Source organism: Archocentrus centrarchus, chromosome 21 (genome assembly GCF_007364275.1).
Source record: "Archocentrus centrarchus isolate MPI-CPG fArcCen1 chromosome 21, fArcCen1, whole genome shotgun sequence".
NCBI classification, from domain to species: domain Eukaryota; kingdom Metazoa; phylum Chordata; class Actinopteri; order Cichliformes; family Cichlidae; genus Archocentrus; species Archocentrus centrarchus.
Window position 1 is genome coordinate 25,807,393 of NC_044366.1, and position 22,807 is coordinate 25,830,199.

A 22,807-nucleotide genomic window follows, 5' to 3' on the forward strand; every position below is an offset into this window, starting at 1 on the left:
AATCCTCAAAAATAATCTCATAAAGGCTTGTGAGGATAGGAGCAACTTTTTTGATTATATTAATGCAGTTCAGTACAGGAACTTTGTACTTAAAATATGTGGTGCAAAGTGGGTTCCTGAGCAGTTCCTGCACAGAAACAGTTGCAACAACAGGCACTGCGTTTCATTCATCTGCTTACAAAAATAGCTTTGATTTAAATCTAGTGATTAAACATTGCAATACTACTCCTACACTGAAGGATTTTGATTGATTATAGTCATCAAATAAGTCTACTGTATATAATTTATAAATAAAATTATTTGGACTTTTAATGAAAAATTGTAAATGTACTCTTCCACAACGTTAAAAGTCCTATGGATGAGCAACGAAGATGAAATTTGTTTTTCCAGAGTTCAGTATGGTATGTCTCAAAGATATTGATGTTGATTCAACTAAAACAACTACAGTCGTGTTTTGTACGCAGCGCAGATAAAAGAAAGAGGCGCCTGGGGAGGATAAAACCATGTATGTTGCCCTAAATGTTCAGCTGTTAAAAAGAGGGAAGGCGCTGTCTGCATCAGTATGACTTTTACACACAGTTGCGCATTTACTGCTTACATTCATGCCTGGCACCACAGTGTTCATTTATACAAGCTTAAAAAAACACTGCTAATGAAATATGTTGTTTTCTGCAGGATGCTTTTTTGCATTGCATTTTTAAAGGAAAGTTTGCCTTGCGTGTAGCGGAACATTGCGGCGAAGAGTTATTTTAATAGTTGAAACAATATGTGCATAAAGTGCAGCTGAACAAACAGATTAACTACATAATGGAATACAATTTTTAGCATGCGATTTCTGCCAGTTTATGTTGTGTTTGCAAAATATTTGTGGAGTAACATAACCATAACTTAATAATTGTAAATTATTTACCTTTCACAATCACATCTTTTCAACTCACTATTGTGTTGTATTTATTTAGTTGTTATATATTTAAAGTCATAAAACAGAAAAGAAAATATTAAATTCCTATTTTGCGTATCTTCTGGGAAATCTGTTAAAACTACTTGGGCCATTTTGTCAAATTTCAAACAGATGGAGAAGTCATTTGTTTGTCTGATTGGGGCTTGTTCTTATCTTTGTCTCATACAAAAATGTACCAAAACGTGCTGGTTGATAGCAATTACACAACAGAAGTTGAGACCAGTTACGAGCAATTCAGACAGAGGTGGCAAAGTGAGCTCACAAATATGTCACCGTCCGTACTGAGTGAAAGCCAAAGCTAAAGAAGAAGATGTAGATGTTTGGATTAGTATCATAGTATCAGATCCTGTAAGATGGTCAAGAACAGCCAGCTTGAGACAACTATTAGACTGTGTTTGAGTGCAAGTAAAAGCACTTACGGCATTACAAATTAAATAATTCTTCTATATTTAAATGCCATTTTCACATTTTTACACACCAAAAGTTACCCGTATATTAATTACTGAAGAATGCCCTCCCATTATTTATGTAGTTCATGTGGAACTTCAACCACAAAAAAATCTGACATTTCAAAATGGATCTTTTAAATAAAGAGAAACAAGTAGTATCTGAACTTACCAATGTCAAACAAACTTAAACCTTAAAATAACCATGGCCTATTGCTTTTTCTAGTATGTGAGTATGGTATGGTCCAAATATTTCTCTACAGCACATAACTACAACACAACACTTTTAACTTTATTCACTCCCCTTATTAGAGCAGATTGCTTATCGTCTACTTCACAGAGCACCCATATAGCATAGCTGACAGCAGTAAGGGCGAGCTGCACACATAAACCCCTCACTAACACTTTCCTACGCTAACCAGCTGTCCCCCTGTGGTTTCAGCCTCGGCCAAACCTTTGAAATGTCCTTCAAGGCGTGAAAAAAAAAAACAACATGCACACTGCTTTGGGTAAAATCCTATTTGTACACTATAATTACACTTTGAAAAGTTGCAAAGTCTAAAGTTTCAAGACCTTCACTTTTTCTCTTCTCATTTCGGATATTGATTGGGCTCTAAAACACATGTAAGGCTCGCTGCTCTACAGAACAAAGAGGTTTCTCATTACGTGCCGCGCCTCAGACAACTTTGGATGTTTCAGATTTGATTTACTTGCGTTATCAAGGGAAGCAATCAGAGGAATTCAGTCAATATTTTTCACAACTGCGGAATCGCTGTTAATGCGCTCTTAACAACAAGGCTACAGGCACTTTGAATGTGCTTATTAACGAGATAGAGGTTTGGAGTGATAGGTGTCCCTAATGCCTTTCATGCTGAAAAGAAAGAGAAACATCACTAAAGCCTGTCAGCATACAACTGCATTATGGTCTTCATCAAAAAGTAACTTTTTTTTTTTTTTTTGCTTCAAAAATACATCTCTTATGTCAAAAGTCATGATACTCCAGTAAAGCAAAATAAAGCCAGCAGAAACAAATAATAACACATGGAACAAATGCCAAAAAAAGGGATGCTTAAAAAAAATGTTTACAACTATAATCTGTCAATGCCAAAAGTGAAAGATTAGTCCAGGCAAAATTTGTTCTGTTGGCTGCATAACAAACGTAATTACCCAGCAGCATTGCATTTACAGAAACAAACAGTAACTAACATGTTATTTTTGGCTGCAGTGCTTGTGTAAATGAGAAGAATTCCATGTGAAATTGGCGTGCCATTAATACCTAACCCTGTGATCATGAAATCAGTTTTACTAATGCACTCGTTTCATATCGGCCACTTAAGTACAAAAAACATTAAATCAGTGGTTGAAGCCTCATTCTTAGGTCGATTATAAAACATGCTGAAAACAATCCACTCCGTTTTCTTTTCCCTGCAGGTGTCAGATACGGTGTCAATAATCTAAACTGACCTTTCCCTGTGTTGCTTGCTTTCTATGCATGGGGATGCAACAAGGGAGCCACGGTGTCTGGGGCCACTCTTCCCCACAGTAATCAATAAGTATGTCCAGCTCCATATACCCCAGGTGCTCAGCCCAGCTGCTTTGAGGAGACACAGTGGAATCAGGCACAGATGCATCATTGTTATTCATGCATAGAGTTAGGATCAGGACTGTAAGAGGCCAAATTGGGTACACAGGACTAGTTTTCTGGAAATGACTGCTGCACTGATGAACATCTCTCTCCGTACATGATACAAACCAATCATACATTAACAAAGGGAATGCAGATGTTCAGTGTAAATGAGAGCGTCTAAGCATGCAAGCATCAACAATGGCAACCTCATACACTTTACGCCAATTTCCTTATATATACTTATTCATTATATGCTCATTTAGTTTTACAACTTTAAGTAATACTTGACAGCCATAAAAGCACAAACTTTTTAAACACAGCAGATTGTTACAGATAAGAGTAGGCTACATTAATTGACATCCAAGTAGATGGGTTGCGTTATGTGAAACAATCTGAAAACATCTCTAATAATACTTACTGAGTACTTTTGGCGTTGCTTATAATTGGGAACTGTGCAGTGTTAGAATACGTTTACGTTACTTAAGTTAACGAGAAAAAAACGCAGAGCGATAGAAACATCAGAAACCTGTCGACGATTTTAATTTTAACAGGTGTGCGTCGGCGATAGAGCTCGCAGTTCCCACGGGAGAAACCGGCGCGCTGCACTCGCGATCACCTACTGGCACCCCGAGGACGATCTCGCGATAGCGTGGTGTGGTTACCAGGGGAACGAGAGGCCGAAAAGTTGCTCCTGTCTGCTGTGTTTTCTCCCAGAGGGATGAACACGGGAATTTCAGCGTTACTTTTATGTTTTGCCATTAGCCGAACGTACGTTCAGCAGAGTCGCTTATGAAGGAAATGTAGCGTCATATTAACGTATTTGACTTTGCTGTTCATTCACTATAAGGTGAGTACATTTGTTGGCTAGTTGACGCTAGCTTGTTGCTAAAGCTATAGTAGCTAAAGCTGTTGTGGTCCCCGTTCGTCCATAGCAGGACAGTTTTAAGTGGTGATAGCTACTGAAGTATTTACTTTATGTAGCTGGGGGTTTTTTCATGCAATGGAGTTTAATTAGCTTGAAATATTATTGAAGCATTATGGGTTCCCGGCTTTCGCCTGTGGGCTAAAGCATTGACGGTTCGCGCTAAAATTCAATACCGTGAATGAGTGTTGGTTTGTACTCAAAGCTAGGGCTATTTCTCGGGTCATTTTTGTTGTCAGGCAGCCATCCGATTTAGAGTGACCTACTCTGCTGCTCTGACAGTTTCGTGTCATCCACGGACGTTGTGTTGGAAGCAGAGATCTGTGCTGTGAGATTAAAGATGTTCTTATTTCTACGCAGGTACGTCTGTCAGAGGAGGCTTTAGGCGATATTGAGTAAAATGCCGTCACCACAAGTTCTCCAGCCAGTTCTTAAAATGAAAGTGGATGAACTGTTCCTCAGCTGGTTGAGTGAGCCTGCAACTCAGTCAGTACTCAAAGATTATCTTGATCTAATCAAAAGTGGACAGCCTATTGATTTGAGTATTGGGGACGCCCAGGATAAAAGGTCGTTGAGCTTCAATGAAAACAACAATGTGGCATCCCAAAAGAATCTGGCAGAGAAGAAGCCTGCTCCCTTAAGTACACCTTTCAGCAGCCCATCTACCAGTACCCTGCCATCCCGCAGCAGCAGTAATACCAGAATGACTGGACCCAGTGGAAGAGTACTACGGAGATCTGTTAGCACAAAGAAGGTAAACTGCGTATTCAAACAAGTTCAGAGCTTGAGCAATATATAAATCTTTAGCATGATTTTTTTTGTAAGCATGTAACGAATCATTGTTGAGAATTTTATCCAAAAGTTCTTAAGGTGTCAGGAAGAAATCCACACACATCCTCGCCACTATCCTTTTTTATTATTATATTTTTTTTAATCCCAATGGTGTCACACCCCAGAGCTTTTGATTTACTAATGTCAAAAACAAGGTGTGCCACCCTGTTCTTTTTCTACCTGACGCCACCTGAGATTCTTGTGACATGAGGGTGTGTTGCATAGTAATTTGAATATTTTAAATCCATCACATACTGATAGTAAGCATTAAAAAGACTACACCTTAAAGCTAAAAGGGAAACTTCTCTGTGCTTTCTGGTAAGCAAACTATAAAGCAATCCTAGTTTGGGCATTTTTGTACTGCAGCTTATCAGTTTGCTCAGTTTGTCTTTCTAGCACTAGTGCACTTATATGTGTTTAACTACCAATTCATTGGTATATCTGCGGTATGCTGCAATCCCTGCAGTACGAGTATGACCTGTCCACTGAACAGGAAATGCAGTCACTGTGTGTTACCTTATTTGATAGAAATCTATGGGTTTTCTTGTTGTTTCTGGCCATTTTAGAAACAAATAATGATTATTATGCTCACCAAACCCCAATTCACAAAACTAGTTGAAAACATAAACTGGTGGGTTTTTTTTCCAGTTAATAACCACTGTAGGAACAGCTGTGCTAATGTGGTTTAAATGAAGGAGAGAACAGTTTAATGCACTTATAAAAAGGATCTGCCTGAGTTTGAAATTCTGGGTCGATGTTTAAAATGCCAATTTAACCAAAAGGGGAAGTGTTTTGTAGTGTTGGTCACTCTTTAACAGTATCCAACACAACATTTAACTACTGGAAAATTGATACAACACAACAGGTAAAAATCAGCCTCTGCCATTGGTAAATTACTTTTGCATCAAAATATCTCCTGTGTTCTGTAAACATTAATGCTATCCTCCTCCTTATTACATTTTTTAATTAAAAAAAATACCATCTGAGCCAAAACCTATGCTTTGTCACACATAGCATCCATGTCCAGTTTAAAAATTCTTTTAAATGGACCGAGTGTACTATTAACTTATATTTGCTTAACGGCATTCCTTGTAGAGTTTTCTTGCAATTCATTTATTTAAATCTGTGTTAAACTGACTAATTTAAATTTCTAGTTTCCCTCATTTGGCACTAATGTATCTTCTGGGATCTCTGTTTTCTCTGACTGGCCACAAGAGGATGCTGAATGGCCTACAACATCAAAGGCATTCAGAGTCTGTCCACTGTGCCCTGTCACACTGGAGCCTTCTTGTCTGTAGGCGTATGTAGTGATTATTAGTCAAATACTTTCCAAATGTTCAGGCCTCACCCACGAATTAGTGTGGTATGAGAAGTGGGAGTGTCTGAACCTAGACTGTCCCTGGCACTCTGGTTACTTCTTTCAGTCTGTGTGTTATAGATCTTACTGTGCTGTGACTAAGGTATTTTACTTTGGCTTGTTTAAATTATGGCAGAAAAATAGCTACACAAAACACTTATTTTGTAATCTGCTTAAGTACTCATAATCTGTTAGGATCAGAAGTACAATGTGAAAGCCTAGGGTAGTGATAGATTGTGGCCATTAGTGAGTGTGATGACAGTGAGACAACCTGAGACAGCTGGAGGTCCTCAGGATCCCACCTTCTACATGTTAGTGACATGCTAAAGAGGTGTATGAGGAGACGTTCAAGTAGAGAGACCGATGTGACATCTGAAACACCAAAGCAGGAGAATGAGACCTAATGTTTGATTCAACATACATGTTCATATATTAGAATTATGAGCAGTAGTAGTAGTAGTAGTAGTAGTAGTGGTGGTAGTATGTTATAATAATAGCAGTGCTTAACTATGGCCTTCCAACTTACCATGTACAGATAGATAACTTATTAGAATAGAGGACAATACAGTTTATTAACCAATTAAACATCCATTGCAGTTTTTCATCTATTGTATCAACTACAAATTTTCAGGTTAAGATACAAACTCTGTTTAACAAAGTCTCAATGTGAAATAATTCATAGCTATATTTGATTATTTAATAAACTGACCACAAGAGGTAGTAAATTCATTCTTTCAAACTAGATGGGCTTTCTATGTTTCTGTTCTTCATGTTGAGCCTTAGTCACTGAACAGTTGGAGGGCTGACAGGGATGTAAACTTTTTGATTTGCATCTTTTCCTTCTGTGAAATTTGCCCCTCTGATGCCCCCCTCTCCCCTCATCAATATAAGGCCACTGCTGGACAGTTTGTGTATTCTGCTGTGATGTGTCATGGCATGTGGCCACATTGTGTCACTCAATATTAGAGGGATTGTGAGGGTGAATAAATGCAATACTTCTATTTTAAGACAACAAAATGAATTCCTGCATACAGATGCATTCTTCAAAGGATTACTAAAAAATTCGATTTATGTCACACTGATGCAGCCTGGAACAGCTGGTCTGACTTTGACATCAGACACTGATATAGATAGCCTTGGTTCCCTTGTGCTGGCATTAGATACCCAGAACTCTGCCAGTGAGATGAGGTGTGGCAGCACATTCATCTTCTGCGTAATTTACTTTGAAACTGCTTCCATTAGATGCTGCTCATTGTCGGGATATGTAGTCGCAGGTCTTTTATTTACACTATGTACAGTAAATATCAGCCTTCCCATGAATGCTTGGCTTTCAGGGCTGCTGCGTAGCTCAACATGTAAGATCACCTCAGTGTTAAGAGTCCAATCAGTCAAACAGTGAGTGGTTTGAAATATAGGGCAGTAAGAACAAGTTGCATTTGAGGGTTTCACTTTTTCTCGTGTTGTCTGCATCTACATTTGGTATCGCACATTTCTTAAGATGTCTTTTTATAACATGCTTGGTTAAGCGCAGCAACATAGAAGCTATTTGAAGCAGGGGGTCTGGGGTCACATTATCAGTTGCCTGACCTGTCAGAGAGGACCAGGTGTTAAAGTGTTTCCTGCAAGTGCTATTATTTTGGAGTCTCGGTCATTTGTGTGTCAACTTTGTACAATGGCAAATGTTTGTCTTTTTTTTTTTTTTTTTTCCAACTAGCACCGTGAACTTTCTGTAAAACTACCAGATGCATTGAAAGTATATTTCTTGAGTGGTGGCTTCTCCTACTTTTATGAGATTGGAACTAGAGTCTAGTTTTTGGGTATCTAAAAAGTGCGTCTTTTAGCACTTTAATTCCTATTTCCTAGCTTTGTCATTAGTGTCAGAAAAGTTACTCTAAATTTTATAATCCTACTTGAATATCTTACAGTGCCAATAATAGAAAACAAAGTCTGCTGAACTCTGCATTGGTTAATTTACAGTCTAATCTTTACACAGACATTACTGCAGTACTGTGTGTGGTGACTTCTTACCTACAACTTCTTCCTTTAGTGTTACAGATCCTTTGCTCTACTTCTTGTGCCATGTAGGCTAGACTGATTTTTCTTCAGATGTCTGGATTAGCCTCTGCTATGTGTTTGTTGTTTACGTCATGTTTTATTTTTTGGTCTTCCCTGTAACCACTGTGTTATGAGTTACTTAGTTGTATGTTTGGCAAACATTCACGTGTATCTCAAATCCCCATCTCAGACATCCAGTTGTGGTGATTTGAGCTAGAGCGTTCTGGATTTCACTGCAGCACTGGCACAGTACTCTTGCTGGCAAACAGATGCGGCTCTACCAAAGGGTTGTGATGCTTTAAGTCACCTCTGCTTGGATGTTGAAGTCATGTTGCTGGCAGATAGCACTGGTGGATTTGGTCTCTGGAATATCATAGACTCAGAGTGTAAGTTAGCTGAAGCCCATGTAAAATCCAGCTTCAACTTGCCATCTGAGTGAATAAATTGGTAACATGTAGAGCTGCCAGAGGTGGTATATTTCAAATCTCATCTGTAATGCAATTAAATCAACATGACTTGACACATAGTCTTGTACAGATCATATTTAGCAGATAAGAGAATGGACACATGAGGTCAGCCTGGGTTTTCCTGCTTTCCTATTTACTAAGTGACCCATCAGACTGTGGATGTAGTAGTTTAACAGTTTGTTCGTCTGATAATTGCCTCTCAAGGTGATGTTCAGACAGTTTTCCTGCAGTGCCCCTAAGATGATTTAGTTTGTTGTAATGCCTGTTGGAGCTTGTCTAATCTGGTTAATTAAAAGGCACAAACCTCATGCAGAACCTGTGCACTGTCACTTCTCTTCTCACACCCATGGGGTTATTTTTACATGTGTAAAACAACACATTGTTATCCCTGCTGTGTCGTGATGACTCTGTTTATGGAACAGACTTCAGATTTTGTTTGCTCACACAAAAATAGACTGAACAGTAGATGAGAGTTGATACTTTAATGTGGTCTCGTTTTTTGTTTTTTTTTTGGTTTGTTTGGGTTTTTTTTGTTTTTGTTTTTTTGGTTTGTGTTTTCCTTTCCATTTTTCCTTTGTATTGATGAGGATTAACAAAAGGCAAGTGATATGAAATGATTTTATACAAACAGCTTATCAAGCATCAGCAGCTTCCTATAGGGAGGACAACAGGAACTGGGATTGAGCAGAAAACTGTAGACTTTATGGTCCTGTCATCTAAAAATACAATGAGAGTGCTTTTAGTTTTTATGGACAATGACATTAACAGATACAGATTTAGTTATATAGTCTTCTATGCCATTTCTGTTTAATTAGCACTTACATCAGTAGGTGTCTAGGAGTTGGGATTTCCCTGTCTGCAATTCATGCAGTCAAGACAACTACAGCTGTTAGATCAGTGCATTTAAGGAGAATTGATGTAATTGCCGTCATTTCAGGATAACAGCAATCGGAAGTAGATGTTTGTGGACTAAAGATACACTCGTGTTTTTCCAGATCCAGTTTCTTAGATTGCCCAAACAGTGCTTGGTGGTGCTTTTAATAGGCGCAGACTGGTTCGGTCATCAGTCTTTGAATTTGGCATGTCCCATTGCTCCACTCTATTGCCCATCAACTATAATAAGACATGGAATGGCTGGCAGCCCAAGCTTGCAAAGGGAAGGCAAAACAAAGACCACCAGAAGACAGCATCCAGAATATATGAGAAAATGTAGGGCTTATGACTGTCTATATCATCTGATGAGTTGATTCTTGTTATCTGTTATTAAGCAGTCATATCTTTCTTATTCTCTTTACGTGCCCATGCATCAGTAGTTGGTTTTGGCTGCCTTCTCTTCTTGTGATTTATAGTTTGAGGCCGATTTAGTGACAGTAGAAGTAATGTGCAGCTTTCGTTGTATTCCATCACTTCAGTGGTTTTATTTTGAATTTTCTCATTAGTGACTGGATACCTTGTCAAGAATAAGGGAGTCCATAGCCCAAGTATTTAGCTTTCAGAAGGAAAGCCAGATAACGTGGATAGTGTGACATTGTCATATGGAGATCCATCCTTCAGTTGAACTCTGTGACTACTACTAGCTGCAACAACAGGTCTGTCTCTGTACATAACCTTCAATGAGGACTCAGGAATGCAAACTGGAAAGGGCAGATCCATTGCACACCCCCTCCCATCCCACACATACACTAGGTGACTCCCACACACATGCACCCAGTCCTTCCTTATCTCCTCAGCAGCTTTAAGGCAAGGGCTCCCTGACCCTGCTCTGTGTGTGTGTGTGTGTGCGCGCGCGCGCATGCATGCATGCATGTGCATGTTAGGTAGAGGCTGGGACAGAGCAGCAGGCTGAGCTGAAATTGTGAGACCAGATCTGGAATGGGAGAGAGAGTCACAGTAGCAGCTGCTCTCTTGCATTAAGTGGCTCTCACTCAGACGGAGGACAGCCACAGGGACATACACACAGGGAACCTTCACTGCTTCCACTGCCTTTTAACTTACAGTGGTGACTGCAAGTGACTTGCACAGTCAAGGAGATAACGCTGGATTGAGAGTTGTTTTGTGTATATGTGTTCCTCGTCCTGTGTGGAGTGAGGATGAGGATGAAGGAGCTGTCCCTGCGTCAGGACCCTGACCTGAGGAAGGAGCTGGCTCTGCTGGCACGTGGATGTGACTTTGTTCTGCCCTCTCGATTCAAGAAGAGGCTGAGAGCCTTCCAGCAAGGACAGGCAGGTGTTTGTATAAGTGTACGCTGTGTCACGCAGGCTTTGCTGGCCTGTCAGCAAGGGGACAGATCTATTAATGTTGACTGGTATTTATGGGCTTACTTTCTTGGTATTCAGATGTCAGTGTTGCACAATTAAAGAACAGTAATTGTTTAGGTAAATAAAGACAAATTAGTAGTTAACACTTTCTCTTGACACATTGAAATTTTTGCTACCACACAGCTGTGTCCTGTGAAATGTTATTGTGCAATCAGTTCTGCTTTTGTTTGTGAGGTTACAGTTTATAAAGGTGTTCTTCATTTGTACAGAGATATATGAAATGTGTTTCTACTGCGAGCTTATTAGATGATGTTTCATCTTTTGTGTTATGTTATGTTCAGCTGCCTCTCTGTCCTCTTTCAGACCACATCATCGGTAATATGCAAAATGTCAGGTGGCTTAGCAGTAGTGCTCAAGAGCTCTGCTAACGGTTAGCATGAAGTGGGAGAAAGAGGGGACAGTGCGGAGCAAGGCAACAGGAGATGTTTATGTCCTTTTATAGCCATGGCTGACACCAACACAGATGACAAGAGCAGAGGATCATCAGCATTTATCATTTATTAGAGTACAGCCAAACATTTTCAGGCAGTGCTGACAGTAATACTGGTTGAAGCTGGCAGGGAAAGATTTAAAGCCCTCTTGTGTCTAGATCTGTAATTTAAGGCTTTTTTAAGCCATTGTTGAAAGTTTTACAGACATGATGTTAAATGTAGACTTGGTCTAATAAACTTTAGGTAGAATATGTTTGACCAAAATAAACAGCAAGATTATTATTTGGTGTTTTAACTGAGCAAAGTGTGGGTGTGTGTATGTGGTTATCAGAGGCCTCCCAGAATGATTGAGTTAGAGAATTCTTGACTCATGTAAATAGTCTTTGAGGATGACGATTGAGAGCAAAGCGTATTCTGCTCAGGCTGTTTTTAGTAACTGGGTGTTAAGTGCAGCATAACAACACATTTGGCACTGAGTGCATTATGTATTTTTATGTGTAAGGCTATTAAAATATCCTCATGGCTTGGTTTCTACAGCACAGCTCTATGTGAGTCACAGTGGTGATTTTTGTCAGTGATTTTGATATCTTCATAATATGTCAGCTGTGCTCTGTTTGTGTGGTTAGTTGGATTCACTGTGACATGACTGCCTGGGCCTAATATTATGTTGCCATTGTTAGAATGGAGAATATGCTATTTTTTCACTGTCAGGAAACACATGTTTTCCTGGATAAACAAACGTTAAACAAAGGATAAAAGAACAAAATAATGATTATACAGCCTAACAGCACGTGCTGCAAAGCTCTGTCATACAAAACTAATGTTTTCTGCCTGAGATCACAGTAATAATAATAACAGACACAGGTATATGTAAGCTCCAGTATGTAAACTCCAGCATAAAGGCAGGTTTTTGTATTACTAAGGAAACTGGGCAAATTCAGGCATCGAAGGTAAAGACATTACATACAAGCCTCTGCTGTGTACATACAGTGTGTTCCTGCCTTAATTCTCTTTCAGTTCTGTTTCTTGCCTTTAAGCTCCTGTCAATAAAACAAATAAACTTTATTTGTATAGCATTTTTCAAAACATAGCTACAAAGTGCTTCACAGAACACAATAAAATAGATCACACAATAATAAAGGAGAAAAATACCCACAGGTAAAATAACAACAAATAAAAAGGTAGGCTTTCAGGTTTCTGTTTTTAAAAAGATGTTGCTCTCTTTTTGAGGTGCACGTTCATAACATTGCAGTCCGTAACTCTTTTAGTTCCTCAGTGGTGTTTCCCTCCATTGAAGACAACCAGTGTTGCCATAGATGAACGGCACGGGTTTAAGTAATAACACTGTCACTTGTGATTTACGTGGCTACTTGAAAGAGCCATCCGTAATGTGATGTTTCTGCTTTGTTAAGTCACAGCATCTGCTGTGAACAGACTCATTTATTTTATGTTGGATAGTGTTCCTCTCCACATACATGCAGTTATTAGGAGGCTTGTGTTAAAATCTTGTGCTTATTAAAGATGTCACTGGTATTTTTGAGCAAATTATTTACACTCATGTTAACATGGATCGTAACATTTCAGATGAAATCTTAAAATTCTGTGGAAACAAAATCAAAGATTGGTTTTAAAATGACTCAGTAAAACACACTTGTCGTTTAGACCTCAATCACATTGCACAGCATCACAGAGGCTATTAAAGACTAAATATAGTATAATAACTTATTGTAGCCTGTAATCATTATTCAGTAAGAACTAATGACTACTGCTCATTTCCCATTAAGATTTCAAGCAAAGCACCGTTCAGGCCAATCATTTGACTTATGTAACATGAGTTGTCTGCATCATAAAGAGAGAGTACTACTATGTGTAGATTGCTATATACAGTCTGCTTTTATGACTTCTATAAAGCCTGTAAACAGTTTAATAAATAAATGATTATAAGTTACAAATACTTAAAATATTTAAAATCTTTTATCAAATATGTATTAGAGTGAAATATCAGTCACATGAAAAATTGTGATTGCTGAGTAGTCACTACTCTTCCCTGGTGGCTTTTGGGTTGCTGAGAGGCATGGTTCCATGAATGCCAGCAATGTGTAGAGTTTGTGTTCAGGCAAGCCTCGAGCACATGCTGGCATACTTGAGTGGTCTTAGCCTTTGCTAGCATCAGCAGCTAACAGCTTGTTTATCTGTGTTTATCCCAGGCTCAGGTGAGGACGGAGGAGCCAGTCACCACAGCACTGAGTGAAAGCATTCCCAAGTTTTACTTCCCACAGGGCCGGCCCCAGGCCAACCTTAACATTGACAGCCTCATTTCCAAAATTGAGAAAATATTTTCCCAATTCCCAAATGAAAGGGCCACCATTGAGGACATGGGGCAGGTTGCCAAGGTGAGTATATGATTTGTAGCGTGGAGCTGCCGCACAGCAAATTATTTTCATTTGTGCCGTTTGGCTGTTTGCTGATGTTTAAAACCTGATGTTTATTTCCTTGACTTTGAAGAATGTTAGTGATGGCTAGAGGGGAACCTGGGTAAAGAGAGCAATGACAGCTAGGTTTCCTCAGGGAAGTCTTTTAATCATCAAACACTGATTCTCAACCTATCAGAGTTATGTCTTTTCACTGTTCATTTCTGCATTATCGGTCAGGTGTGTGTTTTATAGAGTTTACATTCCTGTTTAATCCTTCCCTTATACAGTGGTTCACAAAAGTGAGTACACCCCTCACAGACTACTTTTCATTGTGTCAAAGTGTCATTTTGTCAGTGTTGTCCCATTAAAAGATATACTTAAATATATGCAGAAATGTGAGGGGTGGACTCACTTTTGTGATACTGTATCTTCTCTAAATCCTAATCACACACTGCCCCATTTCTTCTGCCTTCTTGTCTCCCCAGGCCTGCGAGTGTCCCCTCTACTGGAAAGTGCCATTGTTCTGCTCAGCTGGAGGCGACAGGACGGGCTTCGTGTCTGTTCACAAGTTTGTGGCTATGTGGAGAAAGTAAGACAATAGCTGCTCTTATTCTCACTAGACCACTGGTGCATTCACTCACAGCCAAATGGCTTATACAATGTCCTCTAAACAATGATGACCACTCGCTGGGAGTAACATACATGGCTATTATCTTCTATTATGGCATTTTCCTTTTCATTCCTAAACAAAAATCTTTGCCCTCATAAACACCACAAGGGGAAAGTTGCTGTGCATATATATATATATATATATATATATATATATATATATATATATATATATATATATATATATATATATATATATATATATATATATAGTGTATAAATGAAAACATCCTTTGAGTGTCTTTCTGCATGAAACTGAAAGGAATACCAGGGGGCTTTTATACTGGTGATTTACACTGAATGCAGTTGTGTGCAATAGGCATGCTCTTGTATTAATGTCTAAGGCTCCAGAGAACTGGACAGACCTGCCCTTTGACTTTAGCTCATGACTGAGCCATTCTTAGAAGAGGCCACAACAGACGCTCTCAGAGTTGCTACCATAACACTCCACGCTCATAATCGCCCAGCAGTGATACCGAATCCTAATTTCAGAATGTATTATACCTGCACTTGAGCACTTTTTCATAAAACAATGTAAAACTTATGCTTTTGAAGGAATGATAAAAAGGACAGAACGAACTTAACAGTTAAAGTGGGAGTAACCTTGCAACCATCTGTTCTCTCTTTTCTTCTCCAGAACTCTGCTGACCTGTCACGATGACGCTTCTAAATTTGTGCACCTCTTGGCCAAGCCTGGCTGCAATTACCTGGAACAAGATGACTTTATTCCATTCCTGCAGGTACTGGCTGCAGCACACCCAGGGAGAGGGCTGGACTTGGCAGTATGAGATGGCAAATAGCATTGGCTTGGGTGGTGCAAACTGGGCTTATTTTTTTGGACTGCCCTGCTGAGACTGCTTTTTCATGTGGCGGAGGACTAATTCAGGGACCTTACTGTAAGCTAGTAATATAGTGATGGGAGATTCCCCTGATGGAGATGAAAATGTGGCTCATGTTCTGAACGCATTATAGTACTAAAATAATCACACACAAAAAATAGACTTATGGTTCATTTATTAGCCTCAAAAGACAGGTTTAATTGAGTGTTTGGAAATTCTTACCATGTGGACCTGCTGTGGTGGCTATTTGTATTCTCATCCCAGCTGACAAGCTGTTGGTGTGCCACACAGGCCCCACCCTACACCTGATTCATTTTCATGCTGGCAGGAACGGCGGTCTGAGCTGAACACCCGTTAGCATACCACCAGAGATGCCTTGTGGCTCACGCTGTTTAATTTGTATGGTTCCACTCAGCGAATCGCCTTTGACTGTTTTGATGAATGAAAGGTGGATTGCAGTGGAGTAGATTTGACTGTCCCCGCCTGTTTCCTGTGCCCTGTGATTTATGTGTTTCTCTATGATTTAATTTCTCACAGTAAGAGTCAAAGAGGCATGACGGCTGCCCTGAAATAAGGCCTTTTAATTTCATTGCCACCTTCACATTTATGTCAACAATTCTTTCCTCCAGTAGAAAGATGGGGTGTAGAACAAAGAAATGACATGAGGGAGTTTCATGGCAAGAATATAACTGCAGTTTGAAATGCAGCACCCTCACTGTGACTTTATTGCATTAGGAAGGAGGGAAGGTCACTAAGTAAGCATATTCTTTGTAACCTTCCTACCACTTTGCTGTCAGTTAAAAAAGGCTCATGCTCATCCCAAAACCAGTTGACCCAGATTTTAAAGAAAAATGTAAAATAAAGGGAATTCTCATTTCCCATAAAGGAGAATTTCTTTACATGGCACAATTTATGAAGCATGCGATAAGTCAGAATGATGTAGATAAACACTGTCAGCTCCTGATGTTTAAATCAGTTGTCATTTTTATTCCTCCTTTGTAAGTCATGTGCTCGGTGTACCTGTAAAGAAAGACAGATGTGGTTTGCCAGAATTTAACTGAACGTTTCTTTTTGTTACTGCCGAGGCCATAGTGTGTCATTGAGATGATCATTATCGCTTGTGTTTGGGTTTTTTTGGCTATATAATCAAGCAGAGTAGCATCAAAGTGAGCTGACTTTACTTTATGTTCTCAGGATGTGGTGAACTCACACCCAGGCCTGGCTTTTCTAAAAGAGGCACCGGACTTTCACTCACGATACATCACCACGGTATACCGCCATAATACACGACTGCACTTTGTAGTGAAACACAAAAATGGCATTATCTCGCCAAGATAACACTGTCAGTTGTTTTTCAGGTGATTCAGAGGATATTTTACAATGTGAACCGGTCATGGACGGGGAAAATAACATGTTCTGAGCTCAGGAAAAGTAACTTTCTCCAGGTAATTATACAGAAATGCATGTTAACTGTGTGGAGTTTGCATGTTCTCCCCGTGTCTGTGTGGGTTTTCTCCGGGTACTCCGGTTTCCTCCCACAGTCCAAAGACATGCGCTCAGTGGGGTTAGGTTAATTGGTGGTTCTAAATTGCCCATAGGCAACCATTCACATGTGAGTATGAATGGTTGCCTATTTCTCTGTGTTAGCCCTGCGACAGGCTGGCAACTTGTACAGGGTGTACCCAGCCTTTCACCCTATGACAGCTGGGATAGGCTCCAAAAGGACGGAAGGATGGATGTTAACTGTTTCACTCAGTTTCTTGTTTTTATGTTGTTTTAAGGTTAATAATTAAAGCTATTGTGTTTTAAAATTGTATTAATTTCTCTTTTGTTGCAGCTTTACAAAGCTAGAAACTATCTTTTTTTAAGCTAATCATTTTAGTCACTTTACGTCCTAAAGGAAACTAGCTTTGTAAATGCATATTTACTTCAATCATTTCTATATGTAATGAAAACCTTGGCATATGACAGCATATGAAGCAAGGGGAGTATACTGTTACATGCTAAAAAGAGTATTGTGATTTATTGAAGTAAAATTATGATGAAAGGCTTTTATACTTCCTGCTGGGCAGAATGTGGCATTGCTGGAGCAAGAAGAGGACGTGAACCAGCTGACAGAGTTTTTCTCCTATGAGCATTTCTATGTTATTTACTGCAAGTTCTGGGAGCTGGACTCTGATCACGACCTCTACATAGACCAGAAGGACCTAGCACGACACAATGACCAAGGTGCACAAACACACCCCACTTTCACACACAAAAGCATTCATTTCTTTAATTTAGTCCTTTATTTATGTCACATCAGCATGTATTTTTGGAAAAATATATATAGCCGATGGAAGAGGAAGAGAACTAAATTAACTTTCCTTAAGTCTTCCTGCCAGTGATAGTGCAGTCAGTAAACTTAAACTACCAGTAACAGGAAAAGGCATCTGTAAATGGTATTTGGTCGGGGCTTACTCCTCACAAAACAAACACACAGCCAGGAAAAAGATTTGTCTTTGACACTACCTTCACACACACTCCACACCACATGTTGTTGGTTGATGGTCTATGAGTGAAGCAGGGGAAATGAGACACAAGATCAATAAGAGTGCAGCATATACGCTCAGTTCCAATGACGCCATGTCTGGAACAATTTCTGACACCATACAGTCGAAATGATGACCAGAGGATTTATAGCATTGTCAAGATTAAAAAAATCTACACTAGCCAGTCTGGATTTACAGTCTGTGAGAATGGGTTACATGTGTTGTGAAAAAGTTGTATAGTAAGTGAAGGAGCTGTTGTCCAGGAGAGGAAATACGTATTTTTTTTTTCCCCAAATAGACTTGATTGTATGTGACCTCTTTATATATTTCTTTCCAGCCATCTCACAAAAGATGATTGAAAGAATATTCTCAGGGACAGTAACAAGGTAAATGTAATCAAGTTTAAAGAGATGCAAGTCTTATCTAGTCTCCACTGCTAGCTTTAATACTTTTTTGTGTGTTTTCCACAGGGACAGACGTGTGTATAAGGAGGGACGGCTGAGTTACGCTGATTTCGTCTGGTTCCTCATCTCTGAGGAAGACAAAAAGACTGACACCAGGTATCACTCAACAACACTGATTGCATCATCCTTTTCCTGAGGGGTTTGATCTCTGCTCACATCAGCCGTCTCTTCTTTGACTTTATCTCTGTCTGATTAGCATAGAGTACTGGTTCCGCTGTATGGACCTGGATGGGGACGGGGTGCTGAGCATGTATGAGCTGGAGTACTTCTACGAGGAGCAGTGTCAGAAGCTGGAGGCCATGGCTATTGAGCCGCTGCCCTTTGAGGACTGCCTCTGCCAAATGCTTGACCTTGTCAAGCCTGAGGTCGAAGGTCAGGATCTGTTTTACATTAATACACACTCAGACATTCACACACAAGAGATATTATAGGTTCCACTTTGGCCACAATCACAGTGGCATGCACACACACACACACACACACATTTTCAGGCCAGGTCATTGATCATTAGCTGAGAGGACACTAATAGATGAGAGACGGACTGCTGCCAGCTGCTGGTGTTATTCACACTGTGAAACAAATTCCCTCCAGCACTTTCACTTAAGTTGAAATTAAATTTATGTCCTGAATTGTTTTGGGTTTTTTTGTTTGTTTGTTTTTTAAGGTTTTTTTTTTTGTTTGTTTGTTTTCTTTGTAAATTTAATATCATCAAATCCAAAAACTTAATAATTAACATTAAGTATAGTTTACTTTTTGAATTATTGACAGAGTATGCTGTAGGAAGTCATTATTTGCAGCCATAGTGTGAAATATTGTAACCAAACTGTGTTCATTGGCAGGCTAAAGAGCTCATCCATAAGTCATGCCACACAGTGAGATGAGGGAAACTGTGAGGTGACTTGGTAGATGTCATAGTTGGATCATCAGTATTATGTCTCAGGCCAAATTTAAAAGCTAAAACCCTTATATAGACAGACAACAGTTAGCTAATGTGCATGCCATAAATGACCTGTTTGAAGTGCCTGGTTTCTATTGTCCAGGTAAGATCACTCTGCGGGACCTTAAGAGGTGCAAGTTGGCTCATATCTTCTTTGACACGTTCTTCAACATCGAGAAGTACCTGGACCACGAGCAAAAGGACCCTTTCTCTGTCATAAGGGTGAGTAAGACTGAATTCTGACCAGATGTGACACAGTATTGTGTCTTGTTTTCCTGTCAGTGGATCATGTAACTTGTCATCTTTTTAAGGAGGTGGAGACGGACGGGCAGGAGCTGTCAGACTGGGAGAAATATGCTGCAGAGGAGTACGACATATTGGTAGCCGAGGAGGCTGCCAATGACCAGTGTAATGATGTGTAAGTGTGAGGGTACTCGTGGATCTGTCAGGAATGGCAGCAGTTACCATTCAAGGCTCGGTTTTTCGCAAACAGTTTTTCTTAAGTAAAGATAAAAGAGAAAAGGATTCACTTTCATGTCCACTTGTAGTCTTAAGAAAAGTTATTTTTTTCTTACAAATTCAAAATGCTTTTACATTTAGGCCAGCACCAGAGGCCTCTGAAGTTTGATGATGAATAGGTGATGCAATATGATAAATTGGAATATGGTAGTTTTAGCCTCAGTGTTTGCATTTAGACATTTTTTTTCTCAGTAGTGCAAAAATGAGACTAAAACTGGGATTGATTTTTTTGTTTTGTTTTGTTTGCAAGCCCAAAAAGCAGCAGCTGTAAGTCCTAGCTCCTCCAGTTTAATTTAGCCTTTGCACTTTGTGACAGTTTCTGATCAATTTGTCCTTATTTGTATATTATAAATAGTATATAATTTATATGGCCGTTATTTTCACATTATCTGTTCACAAAAAATGGAAGACAAACTGGATCTTAGTAAACGTATATGCGATTACTTAGATTTGTTTTAGCTATGTTTTGTACAGTAGGCACATAATGTTTGATATGCAAGTCTCCTGATTGTTTGCTAGAGAAATAACTAACATTTGTCATTATTATTAGTGTTTTAGGTCTGGTGTTGTGAAGTCAATGTTAAAATATAGTCTGATAAAATAAGACATTTTGCCATGTTAAGAGTGAAAATTTGATATGAAGTTTATGTATTCACACAGAGTCATAAGATCAACTGAACTTTATTAAGTGAATTATATATTAAGTTTTAATGTCCCACTGCTCAGAGGCTAATGCGCAGCAGCCGAGCCACCCTGAGAGTGACCCAGTGATAAATGAGACTGTTGACAGCTATGTTGTGTGGCGGTTTTAGGAACACCACCGACTAACACTATAAAGCATGGCTGCTAACCAGAGCAGGTAAGACACTGAGGGTGTCACCAGGGTTAAAGTGTTCTCCTTTTCTTCCTCTGTGGGGAAAGTCTAGTCCTAAACCCACTCCTAGCATCTACCGATCCCCACCCCTCCTGACCGATCAGCATACGGCAGATCATTGTTGTGTCAGCCAGTAAGTGTTGTGTACGTGGCCGCTGCTTAGAGCTGGGAGTCTGTTTTTGGACCGGACAGCTTCTGTTTTTAATCCTTCCTCTTAAATAAGTGAACAAAATGCTTTACTTCTTTTTCCCACTTCTGTTCATGCCTTCACGTGGTGCTCCTGTGTCCTTCCCAAGTCTCTAGAAAAGTACTTAGACATTTTGGGGAATATACTTTCTTGCCAAGAATTGGATGGGAATATTTATTACTTTGTCTGCTGCTAAATAAGTATTCACTTCCCCTCAGCCCTGAAGCTCAGATATGTATACTTTATAGCCTGTTTGTTTAATCTGAATTGTTAGAAATGTTAAAAATTTGTTAAAATGATAATAATAAATTCACCTTATGCATTGATGTTGAAATGTTTGCAACATTTGGTGTAAATGTTGGTCACATTCAACATGGTATTACTCTTTAATGGCTTTGAATGACTCCTCTGACTAGAGGCTGGTGAGGGAGGGAAAAATTGGCTGGCCTCATTCAGTCTTGATGTATTGTAAAGTTTTTATACTGGAAATAGGAAGCTTGGTCAAATGGGCACTTTATAAAATGTTCCAGTGTCACTGTTAAAAACGTTATAAAGTTTGAATAAGGCCTGTGAATTTTATCCCACATCTCTAAATTGGATATGAACAGGAGGATTGACAGTGAGAAAAATTGGTTAATTGTTAAATGTGGATGTCTGACTACAGTCCCATGACAGTTTCAAATTTAAGCCTTCTTTTGCCTGATGACGCTGAGTTGTTTTCTCCTTGTGTCTGTTCAGGTACGAAAATCCGCTGAGCCCTTTAGGGCAGCACATCTCCAGTGAACTGGGACTGACAAAGAGACACTTCTTTGAGATCCCCAGCCCGCACTGCAACCTGGACCTGGATGAATATGAGTATGAGGATGACTTTGAATGATTTTTTTTTTTTTTTTGGTCCTGTAGCCTTTTCCCGCAAGCCTGGTGAGCACCTTCCACTCTCAGAAACACAAGTCATGCGCCTGGGTTAGTGGACAAACGTCAGCAAACGGAGTAAACCAGAAAGATGCGGCTGGAGAAACGTCCATGTTAACACGTATTTGACAAAGAAATCATTAAAGTACATGGAGCAGAGGGTAGTTCAATACTGAACCAGATGTTTTACATTTTCACACTTACAGTAAACACCCCAGCTGACTTGATGTCACGAGTGATGCATTTTAGACCTTTGCTCGTTCCCCACACATTAACAGGTTGTTTTCTGCATGTAATCGTTGGACATCAATAATGTTTGGGGCACGTTTGGTTTCATCTAAACATGAGTGTTGCGTAATCACGCTCACATGAGCCAAATCACTTTTGCTACACACTGGAGCTCGTTGACTTTGTTCATTTTTTTTTTTTTTTTTTTTTTTGGACAAAAACCATGCTGATTGGATTCAGGTATCAAACTCATTGGCTAAGCTTACATTCCAGTGATCACAATAAAGAGTTTCCTATATTGCTGTAAAGTCATCAGTGCAGTCGCAGGGAGGTTACTGTAAATGCCAAACAAGCCACCATTAAGCCTTCTGGACACACACATAAGCACACAGTTTCGATAGTCATACGCAGCACTTGTTGTACAGGCCTATATTCATTATGACTTTAATGTGTGTGTAAGATGAGGTTATAATTTATTAGAGATGAATTTATAAATTAATGTACATATTTATTTTGTGCTTGCTGTGCTGTAAATGATTTGAGCAAGTATTTTAGACCTTTTTTTTTTTTCTATGTCACAAAGTACTTCAGTTGACTACTTTGACAGAACAAAAGGAACCATTTTGAAATGTTTTGTGTTTCTTTAAATTAATAATAAAGCCTTGGTTAATGGAAGACTAAAGAAGACAGCCTGTGCAGTTTAATGTGGTACATGATGTAAAAAAATGTTTTTATGTTGTGTATATATAAACACACACACAGGCAACATTTTTCCAGTTGTCTGTTGTCCAATTTCAGCGAACAGTAGCCACAGTTTC

At 39.3% G+C, this 22,807-nt stretch overlaps 1 protein-coding gene across 7 annotated transcripts; it reads left to right on the plus strand.

Annotated features, from left to right (window-relative positions):
• The first annotated feature begins 3,695 nt into the window (after positions 1-3,695).
• Positions 3,696-22,659, plus strand: ppp2r3b (protein phosphatase 2, regulatory subunit B'', beta). 7 transcript variants are annotated; one of them, XR_004021729.1, is made up of 15 exons: positions 3,696-3,881; positions 4,317-4,710; positions 13,623-13,808; positions 14,315-14,418; positions 15,136-15,238; positions 16,532-16,606; positions 16,696-16,782; positions 17,410-17,566; positions 18,206-18,254; positions 18,339-18,428; positions 18,529-18,704; positions 19,373-19,491; positions 19,581-19,687; positions 20,515-20,647; positions 21,588-21,663. XR_004021729.1 is itself a non-coding variant. In XM_030758986.1 (15 exons), exons 2-14 carry the CDS (start codon positions 4,357-4,359, stop codon positions 20,614-20,616), a joined length of 1,623 nt encoding a protein of 540 aa, XP_030614846.1. In that variant the 5' UTR covers positions 3,696-3,881; positions 4,317-4,356; the 3' UTR covers positions 20,617-20,647; positions 21,753-22,659. The 7 variants fall into 7 exon arrangements, 6 of the variants coding, with proteins under 6 accessions (XP_030614846.1, XP_030614845.1, XP_030614843.1 ...); XM_030758986.1 differs by lacking the exon at positions 21,588-21,663 and adding an exon at positions 21,753-22,659 and having other exon boundaries at positions 20,601-20,647; XM_030758985.1 differs by having other exon boundaries at positions 20,601-20,647; positions 21,588-21,713.
• The last annotated feature ends 148 nt before the right edge of the window (positions 22,660-22,807 follow it).

Bases quoted from the DNA above. Each gene is read 5' to 3' on its own strand.
- ppp2r3b (XM_030758983.1), top strand. From the start codon at position 4,357: ATGCCGTCACCACAAGTTCTCCAGCCAGTTCTTAAAATGAAAGTGGAT. The intron at 13,809-14,314 runs GTGAGTATATGA...TTGTCTCCCCAG, and splicing joins ACATGGGGCAGGTTGCCAAG to GCCTGCGAGTGTCCCCTCTA. The intron at 19,492-19,580 runs GTGAGTAAGACT...CATCTTTTTAAG, and splicing joins ACCCTTTCTCTGTCATAAGG to GAGGTGGAGACGGACGGGCA.